The sequence below is a fragment of the Leopardus geoffroyi genome, chromosome D4, assembly GCF_018350155.1.
Source record: "Leopardus geoffroyi isolate Oge1 chromosome D4, O.geoffroyi_Oge1_pat1.0, whole genome shotgun sequence".
Taxonomy (NCBI): Eukaryota; Metazoa; Chordata; class Mammalia; order Carnivora; family Felidae; genus Leopardus; species Leopardus geoffroyi.
The window spans coordinates 73,751,996-73,772,090 of record NC_059342.1 but is presented as its reverse complement, the minus strand read 5'-3'; the positions used below and the strand labels follow the sequence as shown (position 1 = coordinate 73,772,090).

The following is a 20,095-nucleotide window of genomic DNA, read 5'->3' as shown; positions in this document are numbered from 1 at the left end:
CAAAATAATATGCAGTGGTCTCTCCCTACTGGCTTAGAACCTCAGTGGTCACAGGCAGGACCACCTGTGAGTTATTCTAGATTAGAAGCATCATAGCACTCCCTGTGGCAGGGAGTCTAGTAAAAGGTATCCCAGGCAGAAGAACAGTAGGTTCCCTCCAGAAACAGATAAAGAAGCAAGTGGGCAGGGTTCTGATAAGAAAGAAGGGTGTGGTGAGCAGAAGGAAGCTGGGTCATTCATTTCTACAGAGAGAGGGAGAGCTCATACAGGCCGACCCGACCCCGGAGCCTCCTCCCCACCACGGTCAGCTCAAAGTGAGCCGGAGAAAGGCAAGGGGGCCCCCAGAGAAGGGGTGGAGGCTGGACACTGACTGCCTCATTGTGTCCATGCTGCCACAGCCGGATCCTCCCTTCCCCACCAGCTGCAACCCACAGGCACCTCAGACACAGCACAGAAAGCCTGTGACCGCCACACCCCCAAGACAGGAAAGAAAAGCTCTGGGCCCTAAAGGCAGCAGAGTCGACAGGCAGTCAAGTCATGTGGAAATCCGCAGGGTCTGGTTCCCTGATGGAGACTGGATGACTCCAGGCCCTCCAGGATCATCTTCCATGGTAAGCTTTCATGATAATCACAAAGCTCCAAGAGCTAGAAAGAGCCATCTGACCAATACATGAGGGACCACTGAGGAAGAAGCTGCCAAAGGTCACAGAGCAGGTGGTGGTACCTGCATCTATGTTGTCCTTTGCATCCACCTTCTTCCCGGTCCCTCTACCTTTCCCAACAAGCATTTCACATTCAGGGCATCCCATTTATGTTTCACAAATCTGGGAAGAACTTTGCGTTCCTTGAGATGTTTGAAGAGTCCCTCAATCCAAAGTGCCAGCAAACACTGTTGAACAGGGTTGAGAAGGGGCAGCATGAGACTTTGGGGAGCTGTCTTGCAAACCCCTCCTCCCCCGGAGAGGCATCTGAGTTAGGGCAGGGAGCAGCCTGGCCAGCAGTTTCCCTTGTACAGCAGAAGGTGGAGCATTCCCAGAAAGAACAAAGAAAAGGTGTTTTAAAAAAAAAAAAGGCATGCTACTCAGTCAGGACGAATTGATCAAGTGGGACTCTTTCTGCCTGAAAAGCAAGAAGCTGGGGCCTGAGCGCTGCTTGCTTGGCCTTCCCTTTTCTGTCTCCCTGGAGGTCAGCAACCTTAGCAGAAAGGCTGTGGACCAGCCCTTGGCAAAGACATCCGTGGTCACCTCTGAGGCTGCCAGGACCTGGTAGAGCTGAGCACTGGTGGATAGCTGCTGGGCCAGCTGGATGGCCACCAGGCCACTCTACGGGATGAGAAAATCATATTTACCGGAACTTCTCTCAGGGAGCTTTTTGGAAGAGACGAGAAGAAATAAGTTGCTAAGGCTCTTTAAGTGTATATGCCGGGGGTGGGGGGTGAGGGAGCTTGCACTTGAGACCCCAAGGGGCTCACCTAACAAAAGATGTTTACATAACTCCTTTCTAAGGAGTGAGCCAGTGGGATGTGCAAGGGCTGGGACAGGGCCCCATTTTCAGCAAGGAGGCAACTCTGAGGTTGTCTCGGTGGTCAAGCCCTCCTTTATGCTTCTCCACCCAACACACAGCTTCTCCATTAAACACACACTTCAAGAGTTTTGATTTGAAGAAGTGTCTAACTGTTGCCAGCCCAGGGTTCCTGTATGTCCTGGCATGGCCCTGAAGCCAGGCCCCAAACCCTGAGGCTCTTCCAGCGTCAGCCAGCCAAATCCGCAGCCTACGGGGACCAGAGCCCGTCTCAGAAACTCAGACTAGGGTGCCTCGGTGGCTCAGTCGGTTAAGCGTCTGACTTCAGCTCAGGTCGTGCTCTCACGGTTCGCGGGTTCAGGCCTCTCAAAGGGCCCTGCGCTGATGGTGATTGCGATTCTCTCTCTCCCTCTCTCTCTCTGCCTCTTCCCCCGCTTGGACACTCTCTCTCTCTCTCTCTCTCTCTCTCTCTCTCTCTCTCAAAATAAATAAATAAACTTCAAAAAAAAAAAAAAAGGAAGGAAAGAAAGAAAAGAAACTCAGACTATCTTTAGTCGCTCAAACTTTCCTCCCAACCAAAGACAGAGAGACCTCCCAAGGCCCTGAGAAGATTATTGCCAACGTACTCCAGAGCCTGCAAACTCTGAAGTTAAAGTGGAAAGAACTCTTTCCCCCGGACCATAAAGAGCTAAGCGCCAAATATAAGAAAGCTGGAGGTGTGAGTTCAGCCATGGGACATCCCAGGGACCACCCCGGTGAAGAGAGTGGCCTGGTTTCTGACCATGACCAAGCCGGCAGCCTACAGCCTCAGAGACAGGTCTCTGTTTAGTAGAAGAACCTGACAGCGGGACGGTAGCAGGAAGCAGCTGGGACAGAGGTGGGGGCAGTGCGCAACCCATCAACTATGATTGATTGAGCACCTACTGCATACCGGGCACTGTGCCACGGACTGCATATGCACCATCTCATTTCATCCTCCCAGCAACCCTTCAGAGGAGGAACTGTTGTCCCCAGACGGGGACGCCAAAGCACTGGGTAGTAGAGCGACTTGCCCAAGGTCACAGCACCAGCCAGCAGTAGAGTGTGACTCGAAGCCCCCGCTCTTCCCACTATCCTCCCTCATCAGAGTTACTCCTGCCCCTGGCTAGCATAAAACAAGATAACTTTCAAGTCTGGGATTACAGAATTCTCAGACTCTTACTCCCTTCCTTAGGGAAGAGCTGGGGAGCAGCCGTGCACCACTGCCGTTCCAGACGAGGCTGCCCAGGAACCTCCTGCCCTCAGCAGGCCTGTCCCCGCAGCCCCCCCGCCGTATGCTTGCTGGAAGCAGGGGGGAGAAGAAAGGAGATCAGCGAGTTTCCCGGCTGGTGCTCACTGTCATTCACCCTCTCCCCCTGAGCCAACAGACCAACAACTCAGATCCTTTCACAGCCAGCTAAACCAAATCCCCAAATTTCCAACACTTCCACCTAAGAGAAGCCACCCGTGGGCCTCAAATGGGAAATACAACCATGCCTTGTGGCTGGCATCCGGCTGACAAAGGGGGCGGCTATGGTCCGGGTCCCATCCCATCCCCTCTAATAGGGGCACGGGACCAGCTGACGGGTGCCTATCCCAGGTCAGCCTCAGCTGGGAGGCTCTGACCTTCCGTGATGCTCCAGCTGGCCGACCCCCAGTCCCCAGCAAACTCCACTTGGTTCCACTTGGCTGTGGCCTGCATCGAATTAGAACAGTTTCTGTCGCAGACATCTCCTCCCAACAATGCCTCCCCTCGGCCAGTGTTAGGCACCAGCTTGCTGCCCCTGGGCATGACCTATCCAATAGCAAAGGGGGGCCACATGCCAGGCAGCAGTCACAGGCCAATCCAAATTAGACCTTGCCACAGGCAAACCATCGGACAGAGCCGAGAGGTGATGGCCATGCTCCATTAGGCTCTGTCACTCTACCTGAGCAGTGTGAAACCCACTCAACAGACCCAGTGAAATCGAAATCCACTCAACAGACCCAGTGAAACGCCAAAGGGGAGAGACCTTCAAGCACGGGCCTCCTTGCCAACAGCTTGTTGCTCAGATCCAAGTCCTAAGCTGGAGCTGGTCCCAAGCTCAATTCGGAGGGTCCAGGCTGGCGGAGGGGAAGCCGGGCAGCCAGGGCTGTGGCCACTGGCAAGGCCCTTACCTTGCTCTCCGGGGGCGAGGCCGCCAGCTGTTGCTGCTTAGCGATGTTCTCCGACAGGCACCAGCACACTCGCTTCTTCTGCTCCTGTGAGTGCGCTTCCAAAGTGAATAAGCACTCTGCCTTCTGACGTCAGGGAAAATAGAGAAAAGGATGGTCAGGGCTGCTCCCTGGTTCAGGGGGCTCCCAGGCCCAAGCCCATCCCCGGGCCCCAGAGGGCGAGGCTGAAGCAGGGAGGGGAATGCCCGCTAAAAGCCACAAATGCACACCAATCCCCAGTGACATCGAGGCAGCCAGAGGAGCAGGGAAGCTGGTTTGGGGGCCAGCTGGCGAGCGAGCGGTGTGCCCGTGGGTTGGGGGAAGGGTGGGAGGCGCTGGTTCCCAACACAGTGGAGGCCTGTGGAGAGCCACAGGGCAGCAATGGTGAGGTCACCCCCGGGGACAGGCAGCACAAGGCAGCAGCTGGGGGAGCACGTGGGGAACCCAGAGGGCCAAGGTCTCCAGCCCTCTGATGCTCTGTGGAGCCAGGACCCCTCCTCCAGCTCGCAGAACCTCCCCTCCTCCCGCCTCAGCACACTCTCTGATCACAAGGCCGAGATCAGATGGGCAGTTGGACAGACACACCAACAGAATGCAAACAGAAACTCGGGTCCCTTTAGAAAGTCTTTGCAGGCACGGTCATGTGGCCTCCTACAGCCCCACCAGCTCCTGACACATGAGCTGGGTGTGATCGATGACGACTCAGCTCTGCAGCACGCCAACAGACTTGGGCACCGGCACTGCTGTCGTTTACGTCTCGCTTTGCTATCTGACCTTGTTAAGTGCAGGCTCGTCTCCCCAACTAGACCAGAAAGTCCTTCCGGGAGGGCCTTTTCCACCTTGGCCTGGCGCAGAACTTGGCAAGTAACGGCCTCGGTGAGCTCTGGCTCCTGGAGGCACTTCCGGGATGAGGTCAAACCCGGGCCAGCCTTGGCACCAGCGCCAGGGCGCTGCTAAGACCCAGGGAGTCGGCCCCTGGGGAGTCAGCACGTGGGGCGGTCCAGCAAGCCCAGGGCCATCATCCACTCTAGGACATGCTGGTCCGAGGACGGCAGGCTCTTTCTGACTCCACTGGAATTTGATTATAACCCCACAGCGCTGCGATTATATGAGCTCAGCCAGGGAGCTAAGAGCAGGAGCTGGATGGCTTGGAACAGAGGAAAACAACAGTGTTTCTAGGCGGTCCTCCCCCGTTTTGCAGTTGGACAGACCTGGTTGAATCCCAGCTTTGCCACTTCCTGACTGTCTGCCTCAGGAAAGTCTATAGAATGGGAGTGGTAACATCCCTCCCTCTCAGAGCTAGTGAGCGGGTAAGTAACGAGAGCAGTCCGAGACCTCAACAAACAGCAGCTACTGTTGTTATTACCCATACTTCATTTATCTAATAAATATTTGTTGAGCACCTGCTGATTTTCAGGGACTATACTAGGTCCTGGGGGTGAAGAAACAAATAAGAGAGACCGAGCTTTGGCCCCCAGGTTGTGGCAGAGATAATAAGCCAATAAACAATTAAATAACATTATCAGTTGTGAAAAGGCCAAAAGGGAGAGATCCTATTTGAGCCTGGTGGTCCGAGAAGGCCTCTCTGAAGGGCCAGCAAGGCAAGTGCTCGGGAGAAATCGTTCCAGAGAGAAGGAACAGCACATGCAAGGGCTCTGAGCTGGGGTGGTTACCAGCATCATCTAATAGCCCTGGGGGTTCTTCTCTGTTCTGCTACCCCACCCAACCCCCAGGGATGTCACCCTTCAGGGCGGGGCCGGCTCCCGTGCTAAGTGTTCCCGGGGGAGCCAGCCCTGCCTCTCCTGCCCCAAAGTGCTCAGAAGCTGATCTTCCTAAAGGCATCAGAGGAGAAAGGGAACAAAGTGCCGCCCCTTGGCTTCGGGGAACCGGGAGGATGCGGTGAGGCAATCCTACCACTTAACAACAGATTCCTTCCACTTCTCAGAACCCCCAACCCACTGCAGGGGAAGGACACGGCCAGCAAAGAAAGACCCCAAGATTCCCCGCATGGAAGCCAGCTGGGGGCGGGAGCCGACCTGTCTCGTGAGGCTCCCCTGTCGGGTGAGCGGCAAGGCAGGGACCATGGTCCTTTCCAGCTTGGAAACGCTGCATCCCCACAAAGCTGGCCCTGCCTCTACCTAGCTGTTTGGGCTTCAGCAAATCCCTTCATCTCCCCGAGCCAAACTTCCTCCTCGGTTTCTGTTCTGAACCTGGAATTCTGCCTAAATAACAATTCGTTTTACCTCATCATCAATTTTAAAGAGCACTTTCCCCATCCATGCTCTCATTTTGATCTTGACAATTCCATGAAGAGGTAGAGAGGGCTTGGACGGTTACTCCCGATTCAAGGAAGGGAAAAACAAAGGCTAGGGGTGGCTAAGGCCTTCGGGAGGTCTTATGGCCAGTGAGCAGCAGAAGAAAGACCCAAAGCCTTGGAGAACCACCTGTTGAGAGCTCCATCCCCAGCTAGGAGGCTGGCAGAAATGCTCCCCCTTGCAGACTGAGCCCAGAGGCAGCCAGCCTGCAAAGCTTTCAGAAGAGCTCTATCGGCCAACGAGTCTCACAGCAGCTGCAGAGCTCACTGGTAGCTTTTTGTATAACCCTACCCTGCCCTAAGCTCCAGGATGGCGGTCCCTTCCCACAAAAGTGCAGGAAAGCCTCCCCTCACAGTGACAGAGCTGCCAGCATCCTAAGCTTGAACATCCCCGTCACACGCCATGCTTCGCACAGTGCGAAGCACTTCACCAGTGGGGTCTTGGTCCTTCTTCCAACAACTTGCAAGGTAGAAGCTGTGACTCTCTCCATTTTCCTGACATCCACAAGAACCACTTCCTCTCCCCTCCCCTGTGGATAATCTCCTTTTAGAAAGTCCTATTTCTCTACCTGGGATGGTGACCATATGACCTGTCCCAACAGTAGAGCTCAGGGAAGCTGGGTGTCTGGCTCTGAGAGCCTGAAGCTGAAAGCCCCATAATGCTAGAGAATCCAGAAGCCTTCTGAGGCACTGAAGACCCAAAGCCAGGCCTAGCCTGGGGCCAGGAGTTGGCTGTCTTAGATGGGCAAACATTTGGGGAAGGTCTTTCCTCTCAAGGTTCCTTTCAAGGAACTTTGGAGGCTGGTCTGGATGAGAGAGAGAGCACAGAACCAGCTCCCTCCAGGGAAGCTAAATTCCCAGCTGTGGAAATCCGTCCACATCAGGGACCTCATTGCCTGCCTGGCGGCCTGCATATGAACAGTCTCTCTTAATCCCCCATGTGATCTACCTCATTGCTTTCGATGCTGTTGCACACTGTGCCCTCTAATACCAGGACCCATGGTCAAGGCTGTAAACAGCCCTGAAGGCATCCTCACATGACTCACTCAGAGGCAGGACCTCCTGATGGCACAGCACTGGGCCCCGGACAACTGCATTCAAACATGAGCATCCTCAAATCCAACCAGAAACCCAGGTCCTCCTGGACTCTTTAAAACCCTCATCTTGGGGCAACTGGGTGGCTCTGTCAGTTAAGCCTCCGACTTTGGCTCAGATCATGATCTCACAGCTCAGGAGTTCGAGCCCTGCGTTGGGCTCTGTGCTGACAGCTCAGAGCCTGGAGTCTGCTTTGGATTCTGTGTCCCTCTCTCCCTGCCCCTCCCTTGCTCTCTCTCTCTCAAAAATAAATAAACATTACAGGGCTCAAACTCATGAGCTGCGAAATCATGACCTGAGCCGAAGTCGGACGCTCAACCGACTGAACCACCCAGGCACCCCAACATTAAAAAAAATTATCAAAAAAAATCAACATCTTGCCTTACCTCCTTGTTCCTGAATTAATATAATCTTTGTATGAACTAAAACCTCTTCTGCTACTATTTGTTCATTTGCTTTGACAAAAGTCCTCCCATTTAATTCTAATAACCTTATGACACAGGTAGGAAGGAAAGGCACAGCTGTTACCATTTTCCAGATGGGAACACTAAGGCTCGGAGAAGTTAAGTCAGATGCTGCAGGAGACCTCCGGAAAGGAGATTCAAATTCTGTTTTCTGCCTCCTCCAGAGCCTGCAACCTTACCACATTTGTATAACTCTAAATGCACATTACAAGCAACATGAGATATCCCTCTTAGCTTACTTTTTAAAAGGTCAATAAATCATTGGTGATGTCTCCAATGGAGAATAAATGAATATGAAAAGCTCTCCCCCTGTTATGAAGCTGACAATAATAATAACTACCATTTATGGAGTACTCACTGTGTGCCAGGCTCTGTGCTAAGTGCCTTGGACAGGGTATCTTATTGAATCTCATTTAATCATTGCAACAACCCTGCCAGGTAGGCCCCATCAGCCTTTCTTCAGAGAGGACTATGTGACGTGCCCGGATCATTCAGTTAGGAAATGGCAGAGCCAAGATTCAAGTCTAGGTCTTCCTAACCCCAAAGCATAGGCTCTTCGATTAATAGAGGCAGGATCAGATTTGAAGAGACTGGTCCTTGACCAACATGCCCTTTGACCCAATGCCCCCGGTGTTCTGAAGCCAGTAAGGAGGCCACATCTGTCCCATGGATTTGCAGGGATTGAAGGATACCTGTCTGGGAGAATAGTGACTCCAGGACCAAGGACTACGTAGGACAATCCCACCGGGGACCTACTTCTGGGAAAACCCAGCATGCTGCCACCCAGGCAAGTGGGATTTTCTAAAGAAGTGGGAAAATCTCTCCAAATCCTAACTCCCTTGCCCTGGTTTCTTTTTGGTTGCCCCCTGCATGTTAGACAATGAAGATAAACCGCTTGTCAGAAGTTCCAATTAAGATGTGAGTTTGGGGTTCCCCATGGGGACCAAAAACCACCATGTGGAGCCTGTTTGGGGCTACAGAGCAAGCAGGCATCTTGTCTTCCTGTTATAGACATGCCTCACGAGCAGCAGCCCTGTTATGAGAAAAGAGAGGCTTCTGGATGTCTGTGAGCTCCAATCTCCCAGCCCCTCTGGGTCAGAACTCCTGGCGCTTTACTGAAATAAAAGGCCCCTGGATCAATATCCCTTCATCAGCTTTGGAGAGCTAGGAGGTCACAACTCCCTGGAAGCCAATAAGCAGAAGTGCTTTTCTCTACGAAAACAAACCAGACTGGCAGGAAGCTCTCTTGGCATTAAAGAACCCAGAGCTTGATTTCAGCCCCTACCAGAGAGAACTGGAATCCAGAGGGGTGAGGCTGAGGGGCCAGGGCTCTGGCATTTCCCAGCCTGGTCCACAGCTCCTAGGCTGTTTTCTGCCTTTGCCAGATACTTCCCGTGCCTGGTGGAGATGTGCCAACCCAGGGGAGGACATCTAATGCCTTTCTGGCCCTCAGGTTGCCACTGTAGGCAATCAAGGTCCCCAGCTCAGCTCTAACAATGTCCACTGCCCTTTGGAACTCTCTGCTCTCCCCTGAAGCTAACTGGTCAACTCTGTCATCTCCCCCAGTCATCTGTTCACCCAAGGGGACACTCTTGAAGGCCTGCACCTCTTTTCATAGCCAGGAAACAAAGGAATGATTTTTCAATCACAAGCCACATACACATTCCTTCCCAAAAGGGTGTATTCCTCTTGGCCAGCGTAGACCATGCCCTACCCCAGCATCTTGTCCCATAAGACTGGCCCGTTCCCCAGACTGTGAGGTGGGACCGACTCAAGCAGAAGCAGAGGACAGAAATGAGTCTAATGAATCCTTGCTTGGAACAGATACTGCCCCTGCTCATATTAGCAGACACCCAAGGTCGGGAACAGAAAATTTGCGGAAAACTTAAGTCATCGTATGGCTCAGTGGCTCTCAACTTTTTCACAGCCATGGACTTCTGTGATTAAACCCCTGGTCTCAAGATATTTTTGTCTTCCAAAGCAGTAAGTCGTTTGCCTGATTTTGTTCAGCAAAGGGATAGCACTGCTCGTATGAGCTTCTGAGCAGACTGAAATAACCAAGAATACCAACCACATTATTCCAGCCCCAAACACGGACACTTAATATTTTCTTTAGCCTGCATTATCTGGCCCAGGTAAAGATGCAGTTACCTTCAGGCCTTTTAAAACACTGACAAGATTCTGTAGGAGGGGTCATGGGTGATACTTCCGGGAAAGAGAGGAAGAAAGAGGCAGGCACAAGAATTGGGGAAATCTCCAGAAGGAGGGCTACCAACTAGGTAAATAAGGTGATGCACAGCTGTCAGGCCACACCCTCTCTGGGAACCCCGCAGGTGCTGGTGACCAGAGGTTCCTGAGCAGGGGATCACAACGTCCTTCTGTCCCCTCTAGGCACTTCTGTGCCCACTGCTCTTCCACGCAGAGGTGAGAGGCACTGAGGTAGGGACTGCTGTCCCCATTCTACAGGGGGAGAAACCTGACCAGGACCACTGTACAAGATGATGTGGAGCCTGGCACCAGAACCCTGGACTAGCCCCAGACCAATGTCATCTCACTAGCACCAGGCCACGGAGCCCTCTCCTCTGATCCAGGGGCAAGGACTCACCTCTGCTAGATACAGCACACAGAATTTCAGGTCTTCTGAAGAACCTTGGAGGAAACAAAAAGTAAGACTTGCATTAGAGTTGGCTGCAGAGTCTAAGCAGCTTGCTCCAGTATTGCCAGCTGCCTTGCCCAGAAGCCTGTATGCAGTACTTCCTGGAAAAAGAGGAGGAAAGAGGCAAGCACAGGAGACAGGGGAATCTCTGGAGGAAAGCCCACTTAATGGCCAAGCAGACTGAGGCACAGCAGTAAGGCCTCTGTCCACAAGTGGGCCTCACTCAAGGAATGCTGAGGTCCCACCCTCACGAAAGGCAGCCAGGAGCACCCTCTGGGCATCAAACAGCCACGTGCGGGGACCCGTCGTCCACCTTAGGAGGCCTCCGTCTTTCCCCGCTCCCTGTGATGAGAGACACAGAGGCAGCACACATTTGGGTTTTCCTTCAAATGCTCCCAACTGCCTTCACCATTTTGAAATTCAACAAGGAGCCACACATTTGCTGGATGGACCTAGGAATGTGTGGGCTGTGCAGTGAGCTCCCCAATCATGGGCTGACTGTCACCCACAGATGGTTTCCCAGCCCAGGCCCAGCCCCCTGGTGTTTTCCTGGAGTCCTAATCTCAAATCCCAGATTCAACCATCCTCCACCTCTCCACCTGGGAGGCAGCTGGGAAGGACCATCAGGCTCTCTGCTCCTGCAGCAGAAGAGTGGAGGAAGAGCACCTACAGAAGATGTAGTTAGTCAGGGTGCTTCAGAAATGCAAAGATCAGGGGCGCCTGGGTGGCGCAGTCGGTTGGGTGTCCGACTTCAGCCAGGTCACGATCTCGCGGTCCATGAGTTCGAGCCCCGCGTCAGGCTCTGGGCTGATGGCTCAGAGCCTGGAGCCTGTTTCCGATTCTGTGTCTCCCTCTCTCTCTGCCCCTCCCCCGTTCATGCTCTGTCTCTCTCTGTCCCAAAAATAAATAAACGTTGAAAAAAAAAAAAAAGAAATGCAAAGATCAAGAGAGGCCCCCAGCCTGTTGGGGACGGCTTCTTGGAAGAGGATCCTCTGGAACTCGAATGCAAGACGGGAAGAAAGGACACTCCAGGAGGTGGGAACAGCATGAACAAAGGCATGTAGGTACAGAAGCACACGGTGTGGTTCGAGGTATAGCAAGTGTGAAGAAGGCCTGCCCCTCCCTGACCGTTGTGGGCTGCTCCCCGGACCCTGGCATTACTCCCCACCAGGGCATTCTTCTGGGCACAGGCCCGGCATGGTTGATTTCCTGAATGTCAAGCAATTGGCCTCACTGGGCAGGGTGTCATTTTGAGAGAAAGAACAGTACAACACGTGTCACGACACACACGTACGGTGCCATGCACCACCCACGGTGCCAAACGCTGTCCGTGTATAAGCTCAACCCTTGTAAACACCCCTCTGGGGCAGGGGTGATTGTCACCCATGATTCATGTGAGGAAACTGAGGCTCAACACATATTTGAATCAAAGAAATTGCCCAGTGAACCAAAACGTGCTGCAAAGTTAAGGTGACAAAGTAACAGAGACAGTCGGTCAAGCCAATTCCTAAGAAAAGGCCCTTGTGTGGGTGAAGGCCGGTCCCCTCTGGAAGCACATGCATGGGTGGTTCCCTGGGCAAAACTATCCCTAGGGCCAGGGGTGTCAGCAAGAGCCAGATAAAAATAGTTCATAAGTGAGGTGCCTGGCTCTCTCAATCAGTAGAGCATGCAACTCTTAGTCTCAAGAGTCATGAGTTCAAGCCTCACGTTGGGCGTGGAGCCTACTTTAAAAAAAAAAAAAAGTCCGTAAGTAAGTAGGGGGTTCACTTTGGACTTAGAAGAAATCCTTCTACTTCATATTTAAAGGAGGGTTTAGAGGGGTACCGGGCAGCTCAGTGGGTTAAGCCTCTACTGAAACTCTTGGTTTCAGCTCAGGTCACGATCTCACAGTTTGTAAGTTCGTGTGTTCAAGCCCTACATCAAAGCCCCAAGCTCTGCTTGGGATTCATTCTCTTTCTCTCAAAATAAATAAGCATTTAATAAAAAATAAATAAAAGAGGGTTGGGAGAGAGAGGGCCCCACCTAAAGGGCCCCATCATGTTTCAGAAACCTCTCATTTGAGGGGCACCTGGGTGGTTCAGTTGGGCTAAGTGTCAGACTCTTGGTTTTGGCTCAGGTCAAGATCTCACGGTTTCATGAGTTGGAGCCCCACGTCAGGCTCTGGGCTGACAGTGTGGAGCCTGCTTGCGATTCTTTCTCTCTCTCTGCCCCTCCTCCACTCATGCTGTCTCTGTCTCTCTCAAAATAAATAAGCTTAAAAGAAACCTCCCATTTGAAAGCTTCTGCCAACTCCTTGCCTTGTTGAGGATGGAGACAAGGGAAGGTGGTTTCTTTTGTTTAAGAAAACATACTTGGATGTCTCCTTGACTTTCCAGAAGCAGATCTGAGTGCCAAGGGGGAAACAAAAAGCTCTATGTAAGAAAATAACAGAAATCTGGGTTTTAGATGCTGGCAGTGAGAGGAAAGAAGGCTCTAGAAGGGAGGGGAAAGCCAAGGAAATGGGAGTCTCAGGGAGACAGTAGGCCGAGGTTGGGGGAAACTCAGCCTACTACATACCCCTAATGGCTAGGGGGTGGTTGATGATTGCTTGACAACTTTTCCTGTGCTGTGACCCGCCCTACCACCACCCTCCTACATTACCCCAAACCTTCACTGAAATCCACTGCACATCACAGCCTTGTGCTGGCAGCGCTCTGAGAGAAGGACGGAATGGGGTCAGTGCTCAGCGTGTTTCACAGCCTCACAAAGGGACAACAAGACTCGGGAGCCCAGGGTGCCAGGAAGGAGCCCCAGCTGCAGAAAAGCAGGCTGCGAGCTGGAGGACCCAGGAGAGCAAACTCGGCCATCAGAAACCCTTCTGCAACATCAGACTGGGCTCTGGGCTCTCCAGAGTATGGAAACGGGGTGAGTGTAAAGGACAAGGGACACAGAGGCACACAGGTGGGTTTTCCACCCAACGTTCCAACTGCCTTTACCATTTGGAAATTCCACAAGAAGTCATCGGCTCCTGGGTGAACCTTGCTTCCTGCCCCCCTGCCCCCAAGGATCGTGGGCCATGCAGAAAGGGTCCCAGAGGCACACAGATGGCTTCCCCACCCAGGTCTGACCCCTCTGTCATGTTTCCAGAGCCCTCTCAAGCCTGGTCTGAGATCCCAGACTCAGCCATTCTCCAAGCCCTCTCCACCCTGTGTGACAAGCCTGGAGGCATGTTGTTTCCATTTTCCAGTTGCAGAAACTGAGACCCAGGGAGAGAAAACAACGTGCACAGGCATGCAGCAAGTAAGGGGCAGAGCTGAGATTTGAACCCAGGACTGCTGCCTCCGAAGCCTATGTTCTGACCACCGCATCACACTTCTGCTCCCCACACTGGCGCCACCCCAGAGATGGGGGTGCATCTCTTCCCCTGTCGTCGCCCTGGCAGCCAGCACTGAGGTGAGCTCTGAGGATGTGCTTGGCAATTGTCAACTGACTAAATTTAACCCCAAGGCAGTCCAGCAGCTGGGACCTACGCAGCTGAGTTCCCAAGACTGGGCTCCTGGCCCCCCGGGGTAGATGGAGAGCCCAAGAATCAGCTGGACATTTCCAGGCCATCCTGAAAGACCAGAGCAGGCCAGGAAGACACCCAGTGGGTGGGATGCTGGCCGCCTGGAAGGTAGAAACACAAAGACCAGCAAAGCCAGTGGGCGGCAGAGACAGGAAGAGGCCACAATGGGCCCCGGATGACCGGAGATGTCCCAATTGTTAGCGCCAGCTCTCCGCCTGTTCCCATTACACTGCCGTTCGGACCTGCTGAAGCTTGGGGGATGCTGGGCAGGAGGAGGGCAGGTTTAAGTGGCCACCACCAGCTGGGAGCCCTGGAGGAGAAGGTGCTGCTCCCCAGCCCCCAAGCTGGGCAGCACTTCTAGTCTCCTTCTAGTCATTCATGCATTCGTTCACCTAATAACCATTCATTGGGCACCCACAATGTCTGTGCCTTGTGCTAGACCCTGGGAGGATGCTTGGCCAGCAGAGCTAAGCTCCATTCAGGCAAGTCACACACGGGAGTCATTGGTCCCTGGGTGGGATAGATTCTCCCCCGCCCCCAGGAAAAGCCCTCGCCAGCCCCAGCCTGCAGGAAAGGCCAGTGTGCTCCTTGTTACCATCTTTGCCCCCAAGTGAACTTGCCACACATGTTGACTTGAAAGGGACACACCTGCGAGGCACAAGCAACATTAATCAGAAACCATTCTGCCACCAGAAGCTCCAGCTGAGGTCCTAAATGGATCTCTTAAGGGCCTCACTCAGGCACTTGCTACAGCAGCAGGTCTCTCTGGGCGCCAGGGAGATGGGCAGGGAGTCAGGCGCCAGGACCCCGGACCCCACAGCTCCAACTCCGACTGCAGGAGAAGGGGACACTGAACTTCTGCAAACCCCAGGACCCACAGCCTGTCTCCGGGGCATGGGGGCAGGGGAGGAGGCAGGGGGGTCCACCAATGCCTGGAGAGAAATGTAAGCGATGGAATGTGCACCCGGGTGCTCAGTGTCACTGAGCCATGTCCCCGGAGAGCCGCATTTGCTGTTAGCTGGCTGGCACCTGCTGCAGAAGGGTGAGACAACATGTCTGCACCAAACCATCTGCCCCGCAAGCCCAGGACAGGCACACACGTGCACATGCCCCACACCCAGGCCAATCCGATAGGCTCTGATGACCGCGGTCATCTCTCCTGAGGAGTCCTGGTCTTGGCCACCTTCAGCCCACCGTTTTCAGGGAGAGGATGTGGTCTCCGGCTCCAGGAAGCCATGCCTGCACAAGGCTGCTGTTCACATGAGCTCAGCATCTGGAAGGTTTCTCTGAGGCGCCTCAGGCCCCACCCCACCCACTCTGACCAGCTGCCACCCGGTGGAAGACGGGGCTCACCCTGGTCTGAGGGCTCCAGGAGGGGAAGATCCCACCAATTCCCAGCCGAGGCGACCCACCCAAGGATGGAGGTAGGACATAAGGGCACCGTCCAGCATCTCACGGCAACCTCAGGGTCCGTGTGGGGATGTCAGGGCTGGGGAAGAACATAAAGGGCTGGCCCAACCCTTCTTTCACAGAGACGCCAGAGCCCAGAAGAGGCAAAGGGCCAACTGAAGCACGTTAGCAGCAAAGCCGAGCCCAGACTCCAAACACCCAGCTACTACCCTCGGCTCTTCCACTGCCCTCTTCTCTGTCCCACTCACGCCCACCCAAAGCACAGCCAGTTTGAGCCCCTCTTCTTTCCCCTCCCTCCTTCGGGAAGCTGAGCAGACAGACACAGGGGCCCAGACCCTAGCGAGGAGCAGGATGATCACAACTGAGCGAAGTCTCAGTTCTTACAACCAGTCAGCCCATATTACCGAGCAGCCCACCCCTGACTGGGCCCTGATGGTCTGAGCCCACAGAGAAAGGGCCTTCCCAGCGAGTGCCTGTGTGAGTCCGAGTGCAGGGGGGTGGCAGGGAGAACGGTGTGCGGGGGGAGGGGGGGGGAGCCGGGTATGAGGGAAACGGGGAGGGGCAGGGAAGCCAAGGGTGGAGTCCACTGTAGCTCTCACCTGCCCCCTCCCGTGGGCACCGGGGAGCCAGGGTCCCAGCAGAACTTGCTCAGAGGGTCGCTCCTCACCTCCTTGGTCAGGCCCAGCCGCCCCAAGGAAAGGGCTGCCCCGGGAGAGGCGACTTGCTTTTTGTCCCCCCTCAGGGACTGCCCTGGGCAGCGGGCAGCAGAAAGCTCGAGACAGAGAAGGAGAAGTTGTGAGCGACTTCCTGAGCGGGGCAGCCCGAGTGGAGGTTCTCACACCCCCTGGGTTTCTAAGGAGGAAGAACAGTGGGGGCGCCGAACACACAGGAACACAGGACAGGTCTGCAAACGGGCAGGAAGTTTTCCTGGAGCAAAACCCGTCAAAACAGAATTCTTTCGCTGGGTAATATTTTCCTCCCTGCCCCTGTCGCCCATACTCAAACAGGTCTGTTGTTGTTTTCATAATCTGCGAGAGGAAATCGAGCCCCTTTCAGCAGAGACTTCAGGCGCCAAACCAAATCGCTCAACAGATACTCCCAGCTGGCTTCCCCTTCCCCTCTTCCTCCGAGTGGAAAGTTTGCGGGAGACGTTCGCGTCATGCTCCCACGCGCTCCCTGCTCCTGGGGCTCTGGCCTGGGCGACGCAGCTGGGTGGCGACGGAGTGGGGCACGCCCATTGGGGTTCTGTGTGGGGAGTGGGGGCGGCAGCTAGCACGGCCTGGGCACCTGGCGTGGGCCAGGCATTCTGCATATGACCTAATGTAATCTTTTTTTTTTTTAAAGTTTTATTTATTTTTGAGAGAGAGAGAGAGAGCGCATGTGCATGAGCAGGGGAGGGGCAGAGAGAGGGAGACACGGAATCTGAAGCAGGCTCCAGGCTCTGAGCTGTAAGCACAGAGCCCGACATGGGGCTCAAACCCACAAACCATGAGATCGTGACCTGGGCCGAAGTCGGATGCTTAAACCACTGAGCCACCCAGATGCCCCTGACCTAACTTAATCTTCACAGCAACCTACTGGTGGCCCCACTTGCATGTGAGGCAACAGGCTCAGAGAGGTTGAGTAAAACTTGCCCAAGGTCACAGGTGGTGAGGGGCAGGGCCCAGGTTTAAACACAGGTCTGTCTGAGTCCAAAGCTCTTCCCACTCCACTCCACGGCCTCCCTGAAACGTGCCCGGGACAGAAACCTCCCAGCAAAGCTCCGGGGGTATGGTACAGCCTAGAATGGAAGGCAGGTGTCGGAGAGCCTGGCGGCCCGGGTGCAGGGCCTGACCCGACTACACATGCTCAGATGCCCCACGGCTGGCTGGCAGCCCCACTGTCGGAGGCACTGATCCGAACTGGGCATCCGTGCCATCCAGAGTAGTGGGGCTCGGGGCAAGTGGGAGGGAGTCCGGGGCATCTCGGGTCCACACCTACCTTCCTGCAGCTTCACACTCTGGAGGTAGAGGGGGTTCCTCAGGACGTTGCAGCGGCCCGGCTCATCTTCCTTGGTGAAGAGCAGCAGATCCGAGTAGGCAAATAGCGTCACCTGCATCGTGAAGGAGCAAACACAAGCGGCTGTTCTGCTGTCCCAGAGGCCAGGAGCCACAGCCTCCCCAGGACGTCTGGGCAAGGGGTCCTTGTCATCTCGGGCAGAAGTAGACTAGATCAGACTCTCAGTGTGGCGTCGGCCAAAGGCAGACACCTGATCCGCAATCAGACTTCCCCTTCTCTCTACGGTGTTCTACACCCCCACTCTTTATAGTGGGGAAAACAGCGTAACACAAGACCCTCACCTTTGGTGGCAGATGGCCCCTGCAGGTGTCTCCACAGCCCAACACCCCCCCACCCCCAGGCCATCTTTCTGCCTCACCGCCCCTGGAATCTCCAGCCCAGTGCCACTGGCTCACTGCTGGCTTGGAGCCACCCGCGAGCTGAGGGATGTTTGCACATTTGCTCAGATTCTCCTCTAAACATCTGGCTGAAAGAGCACACTGCACTTGGAATCAGAAGTCCTGAGGCTCCTACCCGACTCAGGAGCCGTGAAAACTTGGTTAGGGTCCCTGAACCCTCAGCTTCGGTTTTGTCATCCATATAGACACGGGACAGCCCCTGCCCAGGTCCCTCACAGGCTTCTTTCACGAGCCCTGCGTAGACTGTGAATCGAAGCATCATGCAATGTGAGTCCTTGCTGTCACATTCCTCACGGATAATTTTAACTGCATTAATGCATAATCGGTTCAAGAAAAAGCCAGTTACTTACGCGCCAGTACAGACATGTATGGAACTTTTATCTCTTTTTTATGCACTAGCTGCTCCAAAAATAAAGGAGGAAGCTATTTTTAGACATTATAGGTAAACCAACAGGCATGCTCAGCATAGTTTCATGCTAAAAAAAACCCACTTGATCCCCAAATGCCACTGAAGATTACACTGCTCTCTGTTTCGTAAATCCTGCAGTGGCCTTTAGTTAAAAGCAATAAAGATCCAATTTTACATTCTCCGAAGAGGACAAAATATTATTAGCTATGTGAACTTCCCTCGGAGGTGTCACAACCTGACATGTCACTTCTCGTGGGGTAAGAAGAGTCAGCCAGAGGGCTTCGCATGCATCCCCGAAGGCCACAGCCAGCGTGTACTGGACGGTTGCTGGAGTTTAAACAGTCAACATGTTGACATTTAGCTATGAGACTGTTAACAGACCTAACAGCTCCACCTCTGATGCTCTCTCCTACAGAAATACTTACGAGGATATATTAATGTGAAACCAGAAGGATGTTCTCAGCAGCATCTTTGTAATAAAAAAGTAAAGAGCAGAGATGCCCATCAAGAGAGGGTGGATAAAATAAATTATTCCCCCCTTCCCATGGTAGAATTGTATGCAACTGTGAAAAGAATAAAGGAAAGCTGTCTGGGCAGAAATTGCGTGGGCAGAGTGCCCACCCTGCACTATGTCAGTCAAATAGTGCAACGTGCAAGAATGCCTCCAGTTTAGTCCAATCTTGTAAAATGGAACTGTCAATTTGTACTTTTGTCTAAAATACTCACCACCACACTCTTCACTCTGGGGAGTGGAATTTCATACCTTTCTGTTTAATTTGCACTGTATCGCAGGAGAGTCTATTACTTTTGAGATTTAAAAATATGTAGGGGCGCCTGGGTGGCTCAGTCAGTTGGGCGGCCGACTTCGGCTCAGGTCATGATCTCACAGTCTGTGAGTTCGAGCCCCGCATCGGGCTCTGTGCTGACAGCTCAGAGCCCGGAGCCTGTTTCAGATTCTGTGTCTCCCTCTCTCTATGCCCCTCCCCCACTCGTGCTCTGTCTCCCTCTGTCTCAAAAATAAATACACATTAAAAATATATAAATATTTTTCAAAGGACCTCTTGGCTTCTTGAGCACAGTGCAAACAGACATTTGAAGGCATCTGGGTCACAGAGACAATAGGGGTGTCCTTGAACAGGAGGCTCGCAGTGGCTCCAGCTTCTCCAATGGGGACCGAATACAAGAGCTCAGGAACCCTGGGCTGGGAGGGATCCTGGAAGTGACTCTTTCCAGCCCCCTTCCAGACCATAGTCCTGACCCACCACAGCCCAAAAGAAGCTCCCATCTGTTCAGTTCTTTCTTTCTGCTCAGTGCGTTTTCACTTGTAAATAACATGACTGCCTTTATTTATAGATGAGGACCCTGCAGCTCAGAGAGGTTAAGTGACCTGTCCAAGGCCACACAGCTAGGGCCCATTGCCGAGGTCTAGCTGACCCCAAAACTTTCACTATACGGAGAGGTAGCAATATGCCTACAGCTGTCCTGCCCCTGAATGTGAAAGAATCCAAACAGAGACCAAAACAGAAAAGCAAAGGAGACCAAAACTGAAGTCAAGGGAGGGGAAGAAGATGATCTAAGAGCTGAGAAGGATCTGAGGGGCTGATTCTCTGAGCAAACCTGGAGGCTTTCCCACTACAAAGAAACCTGGCAGTCACCTCCAGACCCATGGGGAAGCTGGTCGGGGAAGGGTCGGAGGAGGTGGTCTGTCAGGAACCTAATAAGTCAAAAAATGTCCCAGGCTCTGAGAGAGCTGAGTGGACGGCAACGGGAGAAGAACCACAGGCAAGGTGAGAAAGCTCCAGGCCACTACTCTGGCCCCGATTCCCAGAGCTGAGAATGTGGTCTAGACAGGAAGTGATTAAGGCATGAATGAAGAATTTCCCCAAAGGTCGGGTCAGGGAAAGGACAGAGCTGGCACACAGCAGGAGGCAGGGCAGAGGGGCAAGCGTGCCAGGGGAGGGCGGGTGGGCCTCTCTCCCAGGTCACCAGCACCGTGCTGGCTTTCCTCCAACAGA

General features: G+C 53.7%; 1 protein-coding gene across 6 annotated transcripts in view; it reads right to left on the bottom strand.

Moving 5' to 3' along the window:
• RGS3 (regulator of G protein signaling 3) overlaps nt 1–20,095 on the bottom strand; it is a 141,417-nt gene that overhangs the window by 52,458 nt on the left and 68,864 nt on the right. For 5 of the 6 annotated variants that reach the window (XM_045469303.1, XM_045469308.1, XM_045469304.1 and 2 more), the window contains 3 exons: nt 17,196–17,307; nt 10,211–10,254; nt 3,697–3,819 (listed from right to left, as the gene is read on the bottom strand). In XM_045469303.1, the coding sequence (XP_045325259.1) occupies nt 3,697–3,819; nt 10,211–10,254; nt 17,196–17,307 (279 nt within the window). Of the gene's footprint in view, nt 1–3,696; nt 3,820–10,210; nt 10,255–17,195; nt 17,308–17,786; nt 18,155–20,095 lie in introns of those variants that run through there. The other variant, XM_045469306.1, reaches the window with a different exon arrangement.